Source organism: Leucopleurus acutus (assembly GCF_964270905.1).
Source record: "Leucopleurus acutus genome assembly, chromosome: 2".
Classification (NCBI taxonomy): Eukaryota; Metazoa; Chordata; class Mammalia; order Artiodactyla; family Delphinidae; genus Leucopleurus; species Leucopleurus acutus.
Genome location: NC_139143.1, coordinates 135,853,789 through 135,874,488, shown reverse-complemented (window position 1 = coordinate 135,874,488; position 20,700 = coordinate 135,853,789). Strand labels below are relative to the sequence as shown.

At 34.1% G+C, this 20,700-nt stretch overlaps 1 protein-coding gene across 3 annotated transcripts in view; it reads left to right on the top strand.

The window, feature by feature from the left end:
- MIER1 (MIER1 transcriptional regulator) overlaps nucleotides 1-20,700 on the top strand; it is a 54,115-nt gene that overhangs the window by 25,251 nt on the left and 8,164 nt on the right. For all 3 annotated transcript variants that reach the window (XM_082833875.1, XM_082833873.1, XM_082833874.1), the window contains 8 exons: nucleotides 2,016-2,174; nucleotides 2,830-2,962; nucleotides 4,636-4,700; nucleotides 8,017-8,089; nucleotides 14,200-14,351; nucleotides 15,585-15,666; nucleotides 17,008-17,102; nucleotides 20,394-20,521. In XM_082833875.1, coding sequence (XP_082690001.1) covers nucleotides 2,016-2,174; nucleotides 2,830-2,962; nucleotides 4,636-4,700; nucleotides 8,017-8,089; nucleotides 14,200-14,351; nucleotides 15,585-15,666; nucleotides 17,008-17,102; nucleotides 20,394-20,521 — 887 coding nt within the window. The remainder of the gene's footprint in view (nucleotides 1-2,015; nucleotides 2,175-2,829; nucleotides 2,963-4,635; nucleotides 4,701-8,016; nucleotides 8,090-14,199; nucleotides 14,352-15,584; nucleotides 15,667-17,007; nucleotides 17,103-20,393; nucleotides 20,522-20,700) is intronic.

Below are 20,700 nucleotides of genomic sequence, written 5' to 3'. Positions count from 1 at the left end.
TGAAGACATTTATTTGATTGGTAATCATACCTCTTTTTTGTAATCTCTCAAAGTATCAGTTAACTCAGTTGTAAAAATTAGAGGTAGTAGTAGCATATTAAGGTAGTCTTAAAGATGAAATAAATATTATGAAACAGGCTGTTTATGAATTCTCAAGGTCCATGTAAATGTTACTTGCAAACCTACACTAAAGTGTTTTTCCTGGTTTGGCCCTTATTCATAATAGTGACTTCAGTGGGTTGGTCATAGAAGTGACTTCATTGTTAAACCTGCTTCTCATTCGTGGTGCAGAAGTTTATGGAAAGTATGAGCTGGGCTTAGGAGATCTAGGTATTATAGTAAAGTCTCTGTCAGTGCATGATGTTTCTCTCTGCTTGGTTTTCTTATTTACATATATAAAGGTAGCACTGTCATCTGGTACTTTTAAAGATCAAATAAGATAGTGTAATATTCTCACTCTGCTTTTGTTAAGAAAAGAGAATAAGATAGTGGAATTAGAGCACTTTATCACAAATGCCTGGCATATAGAAGACACTTTATGGAAGCTATATGTTATGATTGTTTATATAACCCACCTTTTCTACATCTTTTTCTCATATTACTTCTTTCTTGATTTTGAAGTTCTGTTTTCTTAAATCCTGACTCCTAATTCCCAAATTTCTGTCTCCTGTACCAGATGCTTGGTACTGGACCAGATATCTGCAGGGACTAGATCCTTGAACACTTCACGCACTGTCTGTGTTATTGCACCTTGAGAATCACAATACGAGATGTCAATTAAGTATGCCAGCTTGTCAGGCTGATTTATAACTAGAATATCCATTTACAGTATGAAATAGAAGTGTTAAACAGTATTTTCTTCCTATTTCTTTCTATAAGAAAATTTTTTCAAATTATAATCATTAGTTGCTTTTTACACACGAATTCTGAGTGATGGGGGTTAACTGTATGATCTAAGTATTTAGTGTCACTGTATGATCTAAGTATTTAGTGTCACCAGGTTATATCATCCAGTCTGATGTATTCATGCCCACTATAACAGTGTATTTAACACACGGGCTAGACTTATTTCTATCCATGAATGAGGCTACAAGACTGCTGGAGAAATACAAAAGTCTTGTTTCATGATTATCCTTGTTCTAGGTTCTAAACTGACTGACTCAGTTAAATTTTTCTTCAGAGTGTGTATGTGTGCGTCTGTGTAAAACTTCCTTTTTATAATCAATTCTGTCATGTTTCCCTGATACTTTATCATGCTTGATTATTGATTAGAGTGAGTACCTCTGCAGAAAGCTGATTTCATTTCATTACATACGGATATTTCTTCATTTCACCTTGAGGAGGGTGTGTTTTTTGTGATGATTGGGGAAGGTCCAGGTCCCTGGCTGAGGCAGCCTGGTATATATATGATAAGAGTATGGGCTTTTGTAATTAGACTTGAAATCTGGCTTCACTACTTGTAACTTGTGTGGTTTTTGGAGAAATTGCTTAATCTGCCAGCCTCAATTTCCTCATCTATGAAATGGAGATAATACAACAGTTTTGTAAGATGGATAGTAAGGATTCCATGAAAGGATTTTACATGCAATTATACATAAACCTAGAAAAGAATATATAGCTAATGTAATCCAGTATCATTCATGTATGTCATTGCTGTTTTAATTTATTTGGGCTGGGCTATGAATTTCATCCCCCTTTCTGGGTTTGTTAACTTACTTTACAGTCTATTTTCTGATTATTCTATTTCCCCACTCCCAAATTATGTATGGTACGCTTACTAAGTGTGAGCATCCATACGTAGTGTTAACTGAACATTGGTGTACATTCACTGAATTGATGCAGAAAAGAATAGTAAAAGCCTAGGATTTTCTTAGGTTGCAGAATTATATTCAGTTTTACCTTTTATGATTTGAGAATTCATAACAGTTCTAAGAGTATACTCAACAGATTTGTGAATTATAGGAATATGAAATATCACCTATTCAGAAATTAACTTTTTATTTTGTTCTATTTAGGAAGGCGACATGCCAATTCATGAACTTCTCAGCCTTTATGGTTATGATAGTACTATTCGACTACCTGAGGAAGATGAGGAGGAGGAGGAGGAGGAAGAAGGTGAAGATGATGAAGATGCTGATAATGATGATAACAGTGGCTGTAGTGGGGAAAATAAAGTAAGGTTATACACATATATTTTTATTACTCTTGAAGTTAAAGTTTATTAATACATTCATTTTGACTGCTTATTTTTGTCATCTGTTTTTACTGACTTTAAAAGTAATACATTTAAATGTTAAAAGTTAATATATAGATATACGTAATACAAATTGGAAGTCCCCTGTAATCTAATCCAGAGAAGTAATAGTTTTCTCTGTGTCATTCCAGATTTCTTATCAATGCCTAGTCTAAATAAATTTGTATGAACTTTTTAAAAAATGCTATTTTTTTTAAGTAATAAAGGCTAATTGGCAGTTCTGTATTCACTTTTATTTTGTTTTGAAATAATTTTAGATTTACAGAAGAGGCTCAAAGATAGTACAGAGTTTCTGCATATTCTTCACTCAGCTACCCCTAATGTTAGCATCTGTGTAACCATGGTCTATTTATTAAAACTAAGAAATCAACAGTGGTACCATACTATTAATTAAACTACAGACAATTCAGATTTCACGAGATTTTCCACTGATGTTCTTCTTCCTGTTCCAGGATCCAACCCAAGACACCATTTAGTATATTTATTTTAGCCTTCCAGTTGTATTTGGAATACTATGACCTTTCATCTGCAACAATCTTCTTTTTATCTTAGAGATTTAATTTATTATTCCACAGGAAGAGAATATAAAAGATTCCTCAGGTCAAGAGGATGAAACTCAGTCTTCCAATGATGATCCATCACAATCTGTTGCTTCTCAAGATGCCCAGGAAATAATCCGTCCACGTCGATGTAAATATTTTGATACAAGTAAGTGTTATTAGTTACTATTTTTTGGATATGATTTTTACTGCTTAATATATGCCTCAAATTTTAGTGTTTTTTTTCACTACTCTGTTTGAATTCATTGATTTTGAAATCTTGCTCATCAGTAATGGGATTTTGTTCTAGATTATTAGTTTAGCAGTACTGGGGCCCTCTTGTCCATGAATATACTACAGTAATTACTGTGTCACTCTGATGCCCGATTCTGAGTGTGTTCCTTTTTTTCCCTCTTGACTGTTCTTTAGTTTGTTTCATGGTCATCTTTTTTATTTCTCCTAGTCTTTTCCTCAGTTTTCCATTTTCTGCTTTCTTTGCCTCCTCAGCCTTGATATATTCATAAGCATTGCTTTCTCTAATCAATGGCTCCCAAGTCCAAACAGTGGTTGACTCTTGAGGTAGGAATATGTTATACAAAGAACTCTCCTAATTTTTCTACAGTTATGATCTAGTCAGAGATGACCAGTAGTCAAGACAACATTTAATATATGTATCTTGAATATTTGCATGTTTCATCTGCTCCATAATATTTCATTCTAAGCAGGAATCCTTACTCTGGAAGTAAGATAAGAAAAAGTTAAACATTAGTGTTATTAGTTTAAATATGTGGTCTAAATTTCTATACTTGAAAAAGGAAAATAGTTGAAGAACAATAACCTCTCATGAAATGTGGTAAAGTAATAACTGATTAAACATGGCTACTTCTTTGTATGAGTGACTTCTGTTACACAGTTTGTTTAGAAGTGAATGTAGGACTGCTAATAATAATTTATTGTGAACTTTGATCACAGATATGGTCCAACTGAAAAGTATATCAATGCACAGAGAGATTAGTTACTGAGATAATTGTTTGGGGGAAATGTGGTATTTTTCCCTTAGTTAAACCAGGAGCAGATCCATTGCCAAAGTTTGCTCAAAAGTGGGATACTAAGTGACTGCCTCTTGAAATAATATTTCATAATTCACATCTGGTATTTTAGTTATGGTGTATGCATTGAAGCTACAAATATACTGCCTATCTTAGCTTTTCCATAGGAAGAATTAATTTCTGTATGCAGTGTTACCCTTTTGAATTTTGTGTGCCATTTTAGAGTTGAGAAGATGCTGACAGTCTCATGGTTTTCAGATTTCCCACCCCTTTATGTAAATACATTCTTAGTCCAAAATGTAAACAAATAGCAGCTTGCCTGCTCTGAATAAAACAGGAGTTGGGAAGACATACATACCCTCTCTTCATGCACTCCCCCCAAAGTGGTGCTACAGAGTTGTCAGTGCTTTAAGGAGCACTGTTCAGAAACCACTGTTTTGCCCCAATTCTTATTTTATAAGGGAAGAAACTGAGCTCATATAATTTATTCTGTCACCAAGCTGTTGGAAGGAGAATTAGGCTTAGAAACAGATTATCTTGACTCTGAATCAGATTTTTTCTTAAAACTTTTTGTAGGAAATCATTTTATGAAAATACAGTTGTCTAAGAAGATTGTCCTAGAAGGTTTATGAGTTTTGTTTTTTTTGTTTTAACTGACAGGGTATTATTTGATTAAAAATATCTTGACCTACCTCTGCAAATACCTTTTGGCATATTTAAATATTTGATGGTAGATATAAGAATGGATAGGATAAGCAATCATTTTATAGTACTATTGTCTTACTTATTCTAGATAGTGAAATAGAAGAAGAATCTGAAGAAGATGAAGATTATATACCATCAGAAGACTGGAAAAAGGTAGTTAGAGCCATATTTTCCCAAAACTTAGATAAATAAATATTTAAAAAGCCAAGTGTAATTATTCTTTTACTAAGTATAAATATTGATAAAATTGAAGTAAGTCTTTTTGTGACATATGAATGTTTAGACTTTCCCTTAATACATCCAGGTAAGAAAAATAATTTACCTTTTTATAAATAAAATAATGGTATAGAAGAAAATTGGACTTTGTTGAGCAAGCCAGTACTCAGAGCAAGGTTAGAATTCCAAATTTCTGAACCACTACAAATTACACTTTTGTTAGCTACACTATAAAAAGTATCACATGTGATTTTTTTTTTTTAATATACTTGAGAAAGCAGTTGTGGAGGCTTTGGTATTTAAGTAAATTTTGTTTAATAAGTTAGATTACAAGTTTTTCCATCCCATATTAATGTCGATATTTACAACTCGAGTATATTGTGTGAAGAGACAGATTAGGGTTTCGGTATAACTATCCATAATTAATTTCTAAAATGAGTCTAAAGATAGTATATTGACGTAGTCTTTAAATATAAAATTGTATAACATTGTGTAGTTAATCACATGGTTAAATTGAAGAATTTTAAGCTGTTGCAAAGCAGTTGACTTATTAGGAAGATTTATCAAAATGTTATATAGAATTGATCAGGGCAAATCATTTATATAGAAGAGATGATGTCATTCTTGTTGAGATAGGTGACCTGATATTTCTCTTAAAATCTCCATTGAGGTTTTTTAGTGTTCTTTTTCATAGGTCTGATTTTTAATTTAGGGCATAAGCAGTCATTTATTTGGAAGCAGAATAGCCCAAAATATCAAATTGAGTGGCCTTTCTGCACTTTTTGAGTCATGATTGTTTACTTAATTAGTTAATACTTTTGAGGCTTCCTGGTGTTTTGTTTGTTTAGTTTGTTTAAAGTTGTCTAGTTTGGGATGCCTGGGGCAAACTTAAAAAGAGCTAACCTCCTTGTGGATTAAAATAAGGGAAAATCTCTATATTTAGAGTTTCAGTTGGGAAGAATGAAGTATTCAAATGAACTTGGACTGTGCTACCCAAGGATTCTGGGCTTCAGCCAGAATTGATCTATTTATGGGTTTCCAAAGAGACGTTTAGAAGAGAGAGACATTAGTGTGGGTTGGAGTGGTAAGGAAAGATTATCCCAGTGCCGGATGTGTTAATTAACTTGAGTGAGTAATGAATGAATGATGGGACTGAAGACAAAAAAGGATCACAGAAGTTACTGTTTGTGTGACCTATTTGAGCAAGTGTTCTTCAATGCATTTTTGTCTGATTCCTATATCATGTAGAAATTAAGGTGAAAAAAAAGCTAGAAACCTTGGGAGTCATCTTAAACTGTTATTTTCTACCACACGTTCAAGTTTATCTTTTCTCCAGTATAAATTGATTTTGTATCTGGAGTTTCCCAAGAGAGTATTTGATTAAGCCTTGAATTTTTTTTTTTTTTAATGAAGCAATAAAAACTCAGGAGGGAGAACATGGGGGAGATGAAGCCTTTACTGCTAGGGAGTATTAGTCCCTTCCTCAGGAAAAATATGTAATAACGTAGACCACAGTAAATCCAGATTGTCTTATTTTAGTGAGATTTGTAAAAAAGTGTCAGGATTCAGAGATTCATCTTCTAAGGCTTGTAAGATGAAATTGAATTTTTATAGAAACTAGGGTAGAGGAAACAGCTTTGAAATCAAACCTGAGTTCAAATTATAGCTCAGAATTTACTAGTAGTGTGTTCCTGAGGAAATTAATTTTGTTGAGTTTCATCTCCTCAAATACAATATGGGAATGACAAATTCAGCCTTGTCGAAGTTGGTGAGGATTTAATGAAAATTTTGCATAAGATACCTGGTACATAATGCACCTAAACGCTGTTTTCCTTCCCTTCCCTGCAGAACAAATTAGGTGAAAAGAAGTTATCTGAACTCAATAGGAAAAAGGAAGTGTCTTATCTTTATACCAGTCGAGAAGTTATCAACCCTGGCTTCATGTTAGAATCACTTAAAGAACTTTTAAATACTGATTACCATGGCTTTCATCCAGAGATTCTAGTTTAATTGGTCTGGAATGGATCCAGACATCTATATTTTAGAAGCGCCCTAGCCAGGGTTGATAACTTGACTAATTATTCTCTGATAGGCATAGGTGAGTAAAGTTAAAAGAGCCACAAGAAGTGACAATAGAGTAATCTTTTTTATGGTGAAAGACATAAAGAAAATTCCTATATATGAGTAGAGAAAATGCGAATGTGGTATTTTTAGAAAACTAACTGGTTTTCCTGTACAGGTGCAGCAATAAATTTATTACATAGAACATGTCTTTGAAGTTATACTAGATAAAATGAAATTCTAACAAAAGTGGGAAACAATAACAGGAGAGAGAAACTTTTCAAATCCCAAGAGTTATTTAAACTTACTAGACCATGATTTTGTACCTTTCCTGCATAAGTCTTCATTCTGAAAATGTAGTAACTGTATTATTAACATTTAGCCACAGACAAAAGAGGGCCCATGTAATTAATCTTAGTCCCTATGTCTTGTAAAATCTCATCAGTGGTGATTTTTCATTGTCTTTCTGAACAGCCAGTTTCCCCTAATCTGTGTTTTGACTATATAGATTACCAGATTTCCTAAAATAAGATTTAATTACATTTGGGAGAAGGTACGGTTTCATCTTGTATTGTTTTAATGAAAGTTAGGCACTAATTACCTGTCCAGTTGGTTTGGAGTTTCATTCGTTTGGCCTCTACTGAGCTTTATACAAACCCTTTTGTTAGTTCCCTTACCTTAAAGCTGTGGTTCTCAGACTTCAGTGTGTGTCAGAATCACCTGGACAGCTTGTTAAAACACTTATAATTGCCAAATCCCATCCTCATAGTTTCTGGTTCAGTAGGTCTGGTGTAAGACCTGAGTATTTGCATTTGGTGATGCTGCTGATCCAGAGACCATAGCTTAGAGTGGGATGCTCTGAAAATACTTTAACTTGACTTTCTGCTTTTCAGAGTTATCTTATAATTGAATTATAAGAATTCATTTTTATTTCTTTTCCTCCATATTTTGAAGTAAAGTTTGTATCCATGTCACCCCATTATTATTACTAATATTTTCATCCAGTCATATCCAAGGTCTTATCTATTATTAATTCATGCATCCTCACAATACTCCCCTGAGATAGTTAATTGGTTGTAACTGTATTTTATGACAAACCAGGAACAGTTAACCCAAGAAGGTAAATCTAGAAAATGGATACAAAATCTGTGTTACTAGATCTTATTAATGTTTTATGTTATTTTTAAAATAGGAGATTATGGTGGGCTCCATGTTTCAAGCAGAGATTCCAGTTGGCATTTGTAGATACAAAGAAAATGAAAAAGGTGAGTTATTAGTAAATTTACTAATTTATAGCTGAATTCATGCTTTTGAATTGATGAACTGTTTTTATAATGGGATAAGAACATGACAGTTTGTTTGTTACCCCACTGATTTATGAAAGAAGACCTCTGCACCAGTATCTGTAAGAAATACGTTTTCTGTTTCTCCACTTCTGTCCATAGAAGTCTAGCCAAAAAAGAAAGAAAGAAAAGTGAATGCTTCTTTGGTATTGGATTATTAGATGACTTAAAACATTCCAACTTTTAATTTTTTTCATATTTTAAGTACTCTAAAATATATGCCCTTTTATAACCTTTATGATTTATATTTTAAAAGGTTATTTTGTTTCAGTGGAAGCTGTTGGACAGGTTTTAAAAAAAACAAGTAAACAACTAATATAAAAAGTTTATTTGCTTCTGAAACTTCTAATATTACTAAAATTGAGTATTTTGATGTTTGTGTATTTAAAAACAATTTGGAAAAATTGTTTTACTTTGGAAAAACAATTTGTATACTTAAATTTTACATTTTTTTTCATTATTTTGTCTAAAAGTGCTAAGGTAAGTCACAAATAATAAATACTTAACAAAAACAGAATACTTGAAGATTTTTTTTTTAAGTCTATTTCAGATTATCTGCTTTTGAGAGAGTTCCAGAAAGAGAGAGAGAGAGTGTGTGTGTGTGCGCACGCACGTTTAATGAATTTTCATGTGCGGTGTGACATCACTCAATGCTAGAACTCTTTCATCATTTCTTTATTTCAGTTTTCTTTTCCGCACTTCACCTTACATATACAGAGCCTTTGGGAGTTGTCGTCTTGTTTGTTTTCTTTTTCAGCATTCCCTCTAGAAAATTTATATTCTAAGTATGCACCTGCTTTCAGGGCAGAGCAGCAGATCAGAAGCAGTTAAGGAAGCACCACAGGCTAGTAAATTCTAGTGACAGTAGAAATGTTTTAACACAACAGTAACAGCTTTCAGGTTAATTTCTGCAACATACAGGAATGTTAAAGGTATCAATATGGAGTGACCTTGTTGTATATTGAAATTCTGTGCACAGTGTTTGTGAATACATTGTAATTGTGTGCAAAAATGAATGATCCATTGGCTTTTGTATTTTTTTATATGTGGCAAGTTAATATTATGGCTAAAGATGGTTTTAATTATCTCTCAATATGTTTATCTTTTATTTTAACATGTTTGCATTGTTAGATATCACAGTGAATAAGTGATCACAATCTCCAATTTTGATGTACTGTTTTCCATTTTAACATTTTAGAAAGCAATTTTATGTGTGTATATATATATATATTTTTTTCTTTCTTTCTTTCTTTTTCCAGAAAAGCTGTGGTTTATGAAGCTTTCTCACTTTGAGAAATTTAAGCGTGTTATATTGTATGAGGATCAGATGCATTTACCAGGGTTACTGCCTTAGATGAGTCACTATGATTCAGGCCCTTTCCTCATCTTTGTAGTTCTAGGAATTCAAACTTTGGTCATGATACCAAGAATTCGTCTCCACTTAGGTTAACCTGTGCACACAAACCAAATTGTTGTAAAACTATTAGGTAAACCACACTGTTAGAAATAAAACTGTCAAAGGGATAGTGCCTTTTTCCCTTACAGCGAAAGTTTCGCAGGGTATTTTTCATCAGTTTGGTGATCACATTCAAAAAGGAGAGCATTTGGTTTGAGTGATTTTGATAACAGTGCCACAAAACTTAAGATATCTTGATATCTGAACTGTAAGGAATTATTCGGCAGTTGGATTAGAATTTTTCATTGCTATAAGGAAACCCTATTACTGAGTATCCTAAAGAGACATTAACTTTTCCTCTTAAATGTATGTAAATGATCATTTTTACTCAATGAGTATATTATAATCATTTGTTTATTCATCTTTGTATCCTTAATACCTTGGGAGATCCTTTTCACATATGACACTTCGTAAACATTTGGTAGCTGAGTTATTAGGTGGATGCAGATAGTGTAAACAGAATGTATGTGGAGTCAGTAAACTTGAATCAGTATCTAGGCATTTGGCCATGGACGTGTTACTTAACTACTTTTTTCTTCTTGTCTATAAAATAGCAGTCACCTATTTATTTATAAAGCTCGTGCGAGGATTCACATGTGATGTTTTTACGTGTAGTGCTTAGCAGCATAGTGTTTGGCACAGAAAATGGTCAGTAAGTGGCATTAATATCCAAAAGATGATTAATCTTACCCTTATGTTTAGGTTTTATTATTCACATTTTCAGAAAGTATCAATTTATGCTCTTTTGCTTGCAGGTGACAAAAACTGAGTTCAGTTTAGCTTTAGCAAAAAAGAATTTACCTTATTGCTTTACTGGGAAGTTCTGGCTAGTCTGGCTTCAAATAAAACTGGATTCGGGATTTTTATGATATCAGGTGTCTCTCCTCCCCCTTTCCTTTATTGTCAGACAAGCTAGGATGGCTACTGGGAGCTCATGACTTATACTTTTCACTATTCTAGCCAGGAACCAGCAAAAATGAGAACTTCCTCATCCCCCTTTGCTCCAGCAAAAGTCCTAGAGAGAGCCTCTATTGACTCAGCTTGAGTCTTACCCAACCAGAATTACTGTGAGCCAAGAGAAGAGTGAGTACCCAGGCTTGCCCTGGCTCCTTTATCTCTTGGGGCTCCAGGGAGCAGTGTCAGCCCTGCTCAGACTGTATGAAAAGGGTTTAATTCCCAAAAAAGTGCTGGGCATATGAAAAACATGATTTTTAAAGTTACGTGGGTGTTTTGTTTCTCCCATGTACTAAAAACTGAGTAAATGCTGCAGCTTTGTGATAATACTAAATAATTCGAATACTTGGTAAACATCTTACAATGCATGGGACCCCTTTCCTCAAACTAAGAAGTATCTGGCCAAAGGTGTCAGTAGTGCTGAGGTTGAGAACCCTTTACTAGATTAGCTGAGAATTAGATGGGCTACTGAGGAAAAAAAGTCAAGAGAAAGGAACAAGGTATTCTCAAATTTTCATGCTTGCATGATGTAAATTTAGAGTAAGTAAATGTTGGCTAGGAATTACAAAGCAGTGAATAGCAAAGGACCAGGTGAATTGTTGTTTCTAATGAATATTAGACGAATTATTGATTCTTAAGTTGCTGAAAAATGAACACATGTATTACCCTTAGTTGATAATAGTACTGTTGAAACAGGCAGTTCAGTTAATCTACACATAGGAAAAGCTCAGCTAGACAACTTAAAATTCATGTCATTAATCACAGTGTGACCCTTTAAGAATGTGGAAATCTCTATTATAAACCGCATTACTACACCTTGCTGATTATGTTTCAGCATTTTCATTCTCATAATATATTGATTAGGTAGAATTTTTACTTGGGCATTAAAAATGGAATGACACCTTTTTTTTTTTAACAGAAACTGGAGGTTTATAAATTTCATTTATTTATTCACGTTTATTCTTACTCACTAGGAAGTTCCCAGATTGCAGAAGTTTTTGATTTTGTGGTGTAGTTTCTCAGCTTTCTACATTTGTCATCTCCATTCCCACCCCCAACACACATATAATGAACTTTGTTAAATTATTTTGAACTCATTTTTGCTTATCTGACACACTTACTTTGATTACTTAAAATACCATAAAAAGCACTTCCCCAGTTAACAACCTGTGTTGATAGACTAGGCAAGCTCTTGCCTTCTGAGACTCTTTCACTTATTTATAATCACTTGTAAATTATATCTTTCAGTAGTATGAGGTGGATATATTTATAGTTGCTTTTTAAAAGTTCTAATATTTAGGCTTGGTAATTCATTCGAATGAAATAGTTTCAGAAGATGCTGTTACAGTTCAGTAATTGTGATCTTTCAAAATCCAGCATGTTCATGAAACTATACAATTATAATAAAGACTGTTTTTTCCTTCTGTTGCTGTCATATTTATAGAGGTTCATGTTATATTTATAGATGATAAATTAAAAAAATAGAGATAAATAAATTTAAAAATCGAGATTATTTTTCCTCCTTATTTTCGTGTGTTTTATCATAATGGTGGAGTTCTTCCTGAATTTATGATCTCTTGGCGTTTAGTCATTCTATAGATATTTAATAAATATCAACTGTGTTGCCTTTTTTATTTAGATCATAGTCAGAAGTCATATTTAGAGTATAAACTTAACTGGAAAGTGATTTGGTCTGTTTCTGGAACCAGTTAAGGCAGTGTGGTTTATTCTCTGAGAATGCTAGTGGTTCTTACCTCATTGTCATTTTTAGTATATGCATTAAATGAAGTATCATATTCTCAGGGTTAGCCTATCTGGCTGCTAGTCACAGTTCTAGGGACCTGGCTTGTCATTTGGCGCCATCTGGTGATGTTTGTGTACTTAGTTTAAATAAGCATATCCTGTGACTTGGGACTTCCAGTTGATTCCAGAAGTATCTCTCAGGTAGTTTGTGCTTGTTTCATAGGCTCAACATGGGGTATCTAACTGGGAGAACACTGGGGACTCAGGGACCCACCCTCCATTGTCTTCTTCCTGAATCAGGGTTTCCTTGTAAGGCATTGTCCATCTCCCACTCCCACTCCAAGAATATAAGAACTCTCGTGTGTTCCCTTTGGCAAAGAAAGGCTGAGTGCAGACCAGAAATCAATAGCAGTATATCCAAATTCACTTTATCATGGGAGTTTTATTGTATTTACAGTTTGGAGTTTTACTACGATTGTACCAACAGGTTAGAAAAGGAATAAGGTTTATTACTAAGGAAAAATGTAAAGTGTATGTGTGTAGTGGCAGGGGAGTGGGTGGGGACAAGGTAATTTATATGAAAACACTTAACATAGTACCTGGTATGTAGGAGATGTACCTTTGTTAGCTGTTAATTCCTTTTCATAACACAAGGAAGTTTGACAATGTCAGCTATACTTTGTCTCTTAAATTCAGAGTCTTTGTCCAGCTGGCTCCTTTCTATTGGCATTTAAGTGATTATGTCTCATGCCTTTAAAAACCAACAAACAAGCAAAACCAAAAACTTTCTTCAGCTATGCTTCCTCTCTAGCTACTGTACTCTATCTCCTCCCTCACCATGAAACTTTTCAGAAGAGTTTTCTACTTTATTTCTTTACCTTCTATTTCCTCTTCATTCCTCTCCAGTATGGCTTTGGCTTCCATCTCTGCACAGAAACAGTTCTTGAAACATTCCCCTCCTTGTTAATAAATCCAGTGCACCTCTTCAATTTTCATCCTGCTTGTTTAACAGCATTTAACCAATCTATTACTCTCTGAAACATTTTCTTTCCCTTGCTGCTATGGTGCCACACTTCGATATTTCTTCTGTCTTGTGACTGTTCCTTCTTAATTTTGTCTGTTTTCATCTTCCTGTCATTTAGGATTCCACAAGGCTCTCATCTTAGTTTCTCCTCCATTCTTTCACTTATAAAATTTTGATGAAATTGGGGCTTCAATCTTATAATGGAAATTCTGATGAAACCTAAATGCTTTTTTAAAAAAAATAATGACTTGTTTTATGAAAATGATTTATGCTTATCACAATATATTTTCAAGCATCATGGAAAAGTACAAAGATGTAAGAAAAAATTGTCCCAAATCCTACCACCAAGAAATAAGCAGTGTTCACATTTGGTGAGCATTCTTTTAGACATCCCTATTCAAAAATCATAATTATAGCTAACATTCATTGAAACTTATTTAATATGTGTCAGAATTGTTTTAAATTGCTTGAAATCCTTACAGCCATGTATAATAGGATTGTTTTCCCCATTTCACAGATGAGGCAGAAAGAAGGGAAGTAACTTACTGGGGTCATACAGGTAGGAAGTGTTGGTACTGCTATTCAAACCAAGAGAGGTTGGAATTTGGTAAAGTCAAGCTAAGTCAGACTAGATCTGAAAGGGGCATCAAGTGGTACCTTCTGTTTAGATTGTTTAAATCACTTAAGCTATAAATATTGCCCCAGAATGAAGTCACGCAAGTAGTGGGACCACACTTTACCTCTCAGTTCTCAACATTTTGGCTCTAAGTATGGGTTATTTGTTCAGTGATATGTTTTAACACAAACTCTATCAATTTTTGGCATTATTTTTAACATTATATTTTACTAATTTAGTATATGAAAATGATGATCAGCTCCTGTGGGACCCTGAGTACTTACCGGAAGACAAAGTGATTGTATTTCTTAAGGATGCATCTAGAAGAACAGGTGATGAGAAAGGTGTAGAAGCAATTCCTGAAGGATCTCACATAAAAGACAATGAACAGGTACATGAATAAGAAATAACTTACAATATTCCCAAAATATATTAACCACATACGTTTATAAGTTTAAGTGCTGTCACATTTAGTGCTATTCTCTCCACCAAAATTCCTTTACAGATGGTCCCTGACTTAACGAAGGTTCAGCTTAAAATTTTTTGACTCTATGATTGTATGAAAGCAGTATGCGTTCAATGGAAAGCATACTTCGAATTCTGATCTTTGCCCAGGCTAGTGTTGACTATCTCTTGTGATGCTGGGCAGTGTAAGAGAGCCATACCTCCCGGTCAGCCACGTGATCATGAGGGTAAACAACTGATACAACCATTCTGTACCCATACAACCATTCTCTTTTTCACTTTCAGTACAGTATTCAGTAAATTACATGAGATATTCAACACTTGGTTATAAAATAGGCTTTGTGTTAGATGATTTTGCCCAGCTGTAAGCTAATGTAAGTGTTCTGAGCACATTTAAGGTAGGCTAGGCTAAGTGATGGTGTTCAGTAGGTTAGGTGTATTAAATGCATTTTCAGCTTACAGTATTTTCAACTTAGGATGTGTTTTTGGGGACCCATTGTAAGTAGAGGAAGATCTGTAATGTCATCAACAGGGAGTCTGATGTTTATAATCAGCATAAGATATGTAGTATTGACACACTCATTGGTATGACTTCAGCTCAAATAAAAATTTTGATATTTTATTTTGCCTGTATATATTTTTTATTAAGCTTTTTGAACTTCCTTTGCATATCCCATAGAATCTGTGGATATCATCAAGTTGGGAATACCTGTCTGGGATAATGTTATTCTGTATATAATAGAACAGTGCCTACCATGAACCTAATAGCAGCATTATATACTTTCTTGCCTTTTTCACCAGTGTTTTTCTTTTCTGATTTGTTTTAAGTTGTCTTTGAATAGGAACCCCAGAAAACCAAAAAGAAGGGACTTGTGATTATTATAAAATTTCTTTTTATTTATAAATTCCTAGAGTACCATGGCCACCAGTAGAGTATTTGCTTATCCATTATTTTCTACATATTCAGAGGCAGTTAATTATCAGGAATGAATTATGTTTGTTTTTCTTTAGTGTTCTTTATGTTGCATTTACTAGAATTACTTGTCCTCCAGAAAGTATGAAAACACTGGATTCTGGAAAAGCCTTTACTCTCTTAAGAAACTGTAGCCTTGAATTGTTCATAGTCCAGGTTACATACTGAAGCCTTTTATTTTTCTAGGCATTATATGAATTAGTTAAATGCAATTTTGATACAGAAGAAGCATTAAGAAGATTAAGATTTAATGTAAAAGCAGCTAGAGGTAAGCATAAATATTAATTTTTTATTTGTTTTCATGATATAGCAGAAATTTAAAATTTAAGCATTTCAATTTACCTAGGTATATCCTAAATTTAATAATACTAATCTCTGAATTCAGTAAATATTTGCTGGAAAACAACTTGTTATAACTTGTTAAATAACCTGTATATAACACAAGTGTTACACAAGGCATTATGGGGAATGGGGTTAATATTGTCCCTTCCTTTATGGGAAAATAAGGCCATTTAAATAAAAATATATAATGCCTTTCAATTTTAAGGCATTTTTATAAACATTTTCCTGTTTGATCTTGGTAATGATCCTGTGAGCTAAGTAAGGTGAAAGATGTTAGCTTCACTTTAAAACTGATGAGAACTGAGGTCTCTTAGCTGAGGCAAGCATAATTCATAAATAATGAAGCCAAAACTAAAATCCAGGTTTTTCACTTTTTTACTCCAAACTGGCTCTCACCCCACTTCACTAAGAGTACTGTTTATATATCATTATGTAACAAAGGAAAGATTATTCATTCAACAGAATTGGAGGGCCTACTAAATTGTGGGGACATAACTATAAACAAGGTCCCTGGCATCACAGTGCTTAGAGCCTAGGTAGGGAAGCTGAAAAATAGTTACGAGTTCTTCCAAGGAGAATTAGAGGGTGCAATCCAAACTTATTGCAGTGGGACTTAACCTAGTTGGGGAAAGAGTGAGGCTGTTAAAGCTTCTCGAACAAAGGGATATTTTTACTGGCTAGGTGAAAGGAGGTTGAGGTAAGAGGCAGGAAATAACTCTAGACAAAGGGAAGAGCATGCACAAAGTCTCTAAAGTAAGAAAGGACATAACGAATTAAAGGAATTGAAAGGTAGCTTGTTTAGTTGGATCATAAAGAATAAAGGGGAGGGCTTCCCTGGTGGCGCAGTGGCTGGGAGTCCGCCTGCCGATGCAGGGGACACGGGTTCATGCCCCGGTCCGGGAAGATCCCACATGCCACGGAGCGGCTGGGCCCGTGAGCCATGGCCGCTGAGCCTATGCGTCCGTCCGCAACGGGAGAGACCACAACAGTGAGAGGCCCGTGTACTGCAAAAAAAAAAAAAAAAAGAATAAAGGGGAAAGGCATAAGTTGAGGTTGGAGAGTCAGGGACTAAATCACCCATTATTAAATAAGGAGTTTTTGTCACTATCTTTTTTAGCCATCAATAATAGAATTCAGGAGTAAAATACTTCCCTCATTGTTAACAGAAAGTTACATTTTTATTTACAACTTTGTTTGTTATATGCAGCATTTGGGAGAATATTGCTTAACAGTTTCCCCTCCTTCCCCCGCCCCCCGATTTTGTCAGAGGAATTATCTGTTTGGACAGAGGAAGAGTGTAGAAATTTTGAACAAGGGTTGAAGGCCTATGGAAAGGACTTTCATTTGATTCAGGCTAATAAAGTAAGTGATGATATATGTTGTTTCTTTTATTAAAAGAAATTTAGTTAACCTAGATTATATTAAATCTTCTATTATGTTTTCTAATGTTAAAGGTTCAATAATGAATATTTTAATACACTGGTATTTAGAAAATTATAATAAGCATGCCTAGACTTCCTGGCATGTATTTGCTAAGTGACTGTTCTCAGTGTATGATATTGGAAGCCTTTAAGAATTAGACGTTTATAAATATGTTCATCAGCTTCTGGATGGGATGTGTGTATACACTGTAATTACTTAAAGCTATTTTCCACAAACTTGTTACAGATTTTTTTTAGGAGGTTCTTACTTGGAAATTTTACAGCATTTTTACCATGACATTATTTATAATTAAGATGTTTTTTACATTTGCTTAAGTCCTAAGTGGTCCAAAATCAGATACTTAATATTTAATTTGGTTTTAATTAAGATTTAATTTTCCAGAAGAATATCTCAATAAGTCAGCTTTATTATACATTATATAATTTTATAATTTGACAATTTAGCATAATTTATCATGCCATATGGATAATATCAATCACACAGTGTCAATGTATACCCAAAAAACCTTCATAAGTACTTGCAAATTTATTTTTAGGTTTAATTCTCTTAAACTGAAATCAGGTAGGATTTTTAATAGTAACTACACAATTACATAGAATAGAAAAATGTGTTCCTAGGGGATATTAGGACAGGCAAAATTAAAATCTCAGAATGTAAATATAGGGCTTCCCTGGTGGTGCAGTGGTTGAGAGTCCGCCTGCCGACGCAGGGGACACGGGTTCATGCCCCGGTCCGGGAAGATCCCACATGCTGTGGAGCGGCTGGGCCCGTGAGCCATGGCCGCTGAGTCTGCGTGTCCGGAGCCTGTGCTCCGCAACGGGAGAGGCCACAACAATGAGAGGCCCGCGTACCGCAAAAAAAAAAAAAAGAATGTAAATATAGGAAATTAAGTAATTTCTAGGTTTATAAATATCACATTTTTAGCAAATATAAATGACAAGGAGCTTGGCTTTACATGTTTCCTTAAGGATGGTGTGTAAGATATGTGATGGCTTATCTAGGATGATGCTGAAAGTATCTGGGCTTATGTGGGCTTGCTTCTGAGGCTCTAAATAGTCTGTCATCACATTCTCCTATTTCATACCTCTGGATGTGATCCGATGGTATTCACTTGATTTGTTTCAACACATATTTAACAGTATCTATTTTAATGTTCCAAAATAAAATAGCTGCTTACAAATCCTGTGAGTTCATTTTTCTCAATTTTGTTGTTCTTTAGTTTATTCTTGATTATTTTGTTGAATTTTGGTATTTGACATCAGGCATAATTAATAAGAGAAATTTTGAGTCTTAGCATTGATGTGAAAGGTGTATCCAAATCATCTTAATGTTGTATCCAACATTAAGGTGTTGTATCCAAATCATCTGATAATTTCCAATATAGTGAATACTCTATGAAAGGAGCGCATTATGCTAATGTCTGTTTCATGTAATGGCCATGCATGTTTCTGATTTTAAAAAAACAAATTGTCTCATGGTTGAAAGGGACAGCATTGTGGGAAAGAGTTTTCTAGCATTCCTGCTTGAATTCAAACACTATTGACCAAACCATGCTGGATTATCTGTGGAGGGACCCTTGGGATGATAAGCTGATGTAACTGGCAGGAGCAGTCCTTTTTTAAGGAATAAGAACATATTAGATGACTTAAAACTATTAGCCAAAAAAAGTCATAACATAGTATTGAAAATAAGACCTTGATTTCTTTATAAATATTTGGGATGGTGATATTTCAGTGTTACAGAAGTCATCCGACCTTTATATACCTAGTACACTAGTTGTTCCAGTGAACAAAGGGAGGACAATAATTCTTAAGAAGAAGACATTGAAGTCCAGTGAAAACATTAAGGCTTTGTTTTTACACCTGGAATTGAAGTTTGGATCTTAATCGTAGGTTGTATTATGCACACTTACTTAATTGAGGATTTTTCATAATAATGTTAACTTTGCCTGCTACAAAATGTGTTTGTAATTTTTGCTTTCAGTAACGTACAGTTGACTTGACAATTGTCTACTAGAAATAAGATTCTAAAAAGGAGGCAAAAAACAGCTTGAGAAGATGACTGGGTTTTTAGTTTTTGTTTTTAAAGCCCTGATAGCTTTGTCTTAAAGCAACACGGGGCAGAAAGAAAAATATATGTCCCATAACAAAATAAGGATGTCATAAAATTGACCTTAGGTGCAGTCAGTCCCACCGGATCCCTTCTTCAGAATCAGAAATTTATGAGTTAAAGCATATTGTCTTGCATCCCAAACACTCATTCAGATACCTTTTTAACTCCTAGTATTTTATATGCATCAACCCTACCAGCTCTCTAAGCAAAGTAGCAGAACAGGGAATTTTGTCAACATCAGTTGCCAATCTCATATGTTTAACATTAGTAAAGGGAGCCATTCAGTTGCCCAAATAGGTATAGCACAGTAAGCCACTGGAGTAATTTAGTAAACGAAGTATTAGCGTTACTATAATAGCTTTTAACTCACTGGGGAATACTTTCAGCCTTTCTAGAAAGTAAGTAACTGAGTCTGGATCAGTGTTGGGATTAGTAAGAGAATCCTTTAAATGGGAATTTAAAGGCAGTCTCCCTAGGCGTTCTGTGAGTAAAAGTATTTGCAAATTGTTTATAACATTATTTTAATTCAAATGCCACTTCCAGACATTTTCAATAAAGGGGTATTTATTTTATAGTAAATGAACATATGATAGTCTCTTTAAAAGCATAATGCTATTGACATATATACACTACCAAATGTAAAATAGATAGCTCGTGGGAAGCAGCTGCATAGCACTGGGAGATCAGCTTGGTGCTTTGTGACCGCCTAGAGGGGTGGGATAGGGAGGGTGGGAGGGAGACATGAGGGAGGGGATATGGGGATATATGTATACATATAGCCGATTCACTTTGTTATACAGGAGAAACACAGCATTGTGAAGCAACTATTATTCCAATAAAGATGTTAAAAAAAATTAAAAGGTTAAAAAAAAGCATAATGCTAAATATCTGAAGACCTGTTGCCAATGTATTATTTTTCTTAATGGGAGTTCAGAAAGAGTAATTTTTAACACGGCTGCTACAGTGTTGTATTTTGTAAGTGGTATTATGTATTACTTAAAGACCAGCTAAATTTGTTTTCAAACTTCAGGTATTTTTCATGAGATAACTCCTTTAAGGAGGAGATACTTGTTAAAAACAAGTATTTGTTTCTTATAGGTTCGAACAAGGTCAGTTGGTGAATGTGTAGCATTCTATTATATGTGGAAAAAATCTGAACGTTACGATTTCTTTGCTCAGCAAACGCGATTTGGAAAAAAGAAATATAATCTTCATCCTGGTGTCACGTGAGTATTTTTTCTTTTGAGTCATTTTTGCTAAGCTTTTCTAAATTTTTCTTGAGAAAATTGTAATTTTTAGAATCTTCTTTCTCTTGCTAGGATAAAAGTTTACATTAGTTTCAATTTATCCATTTATTGACATCTTCATAGGGCATTTAGACTTTTCAGTGTATTATAAATACATT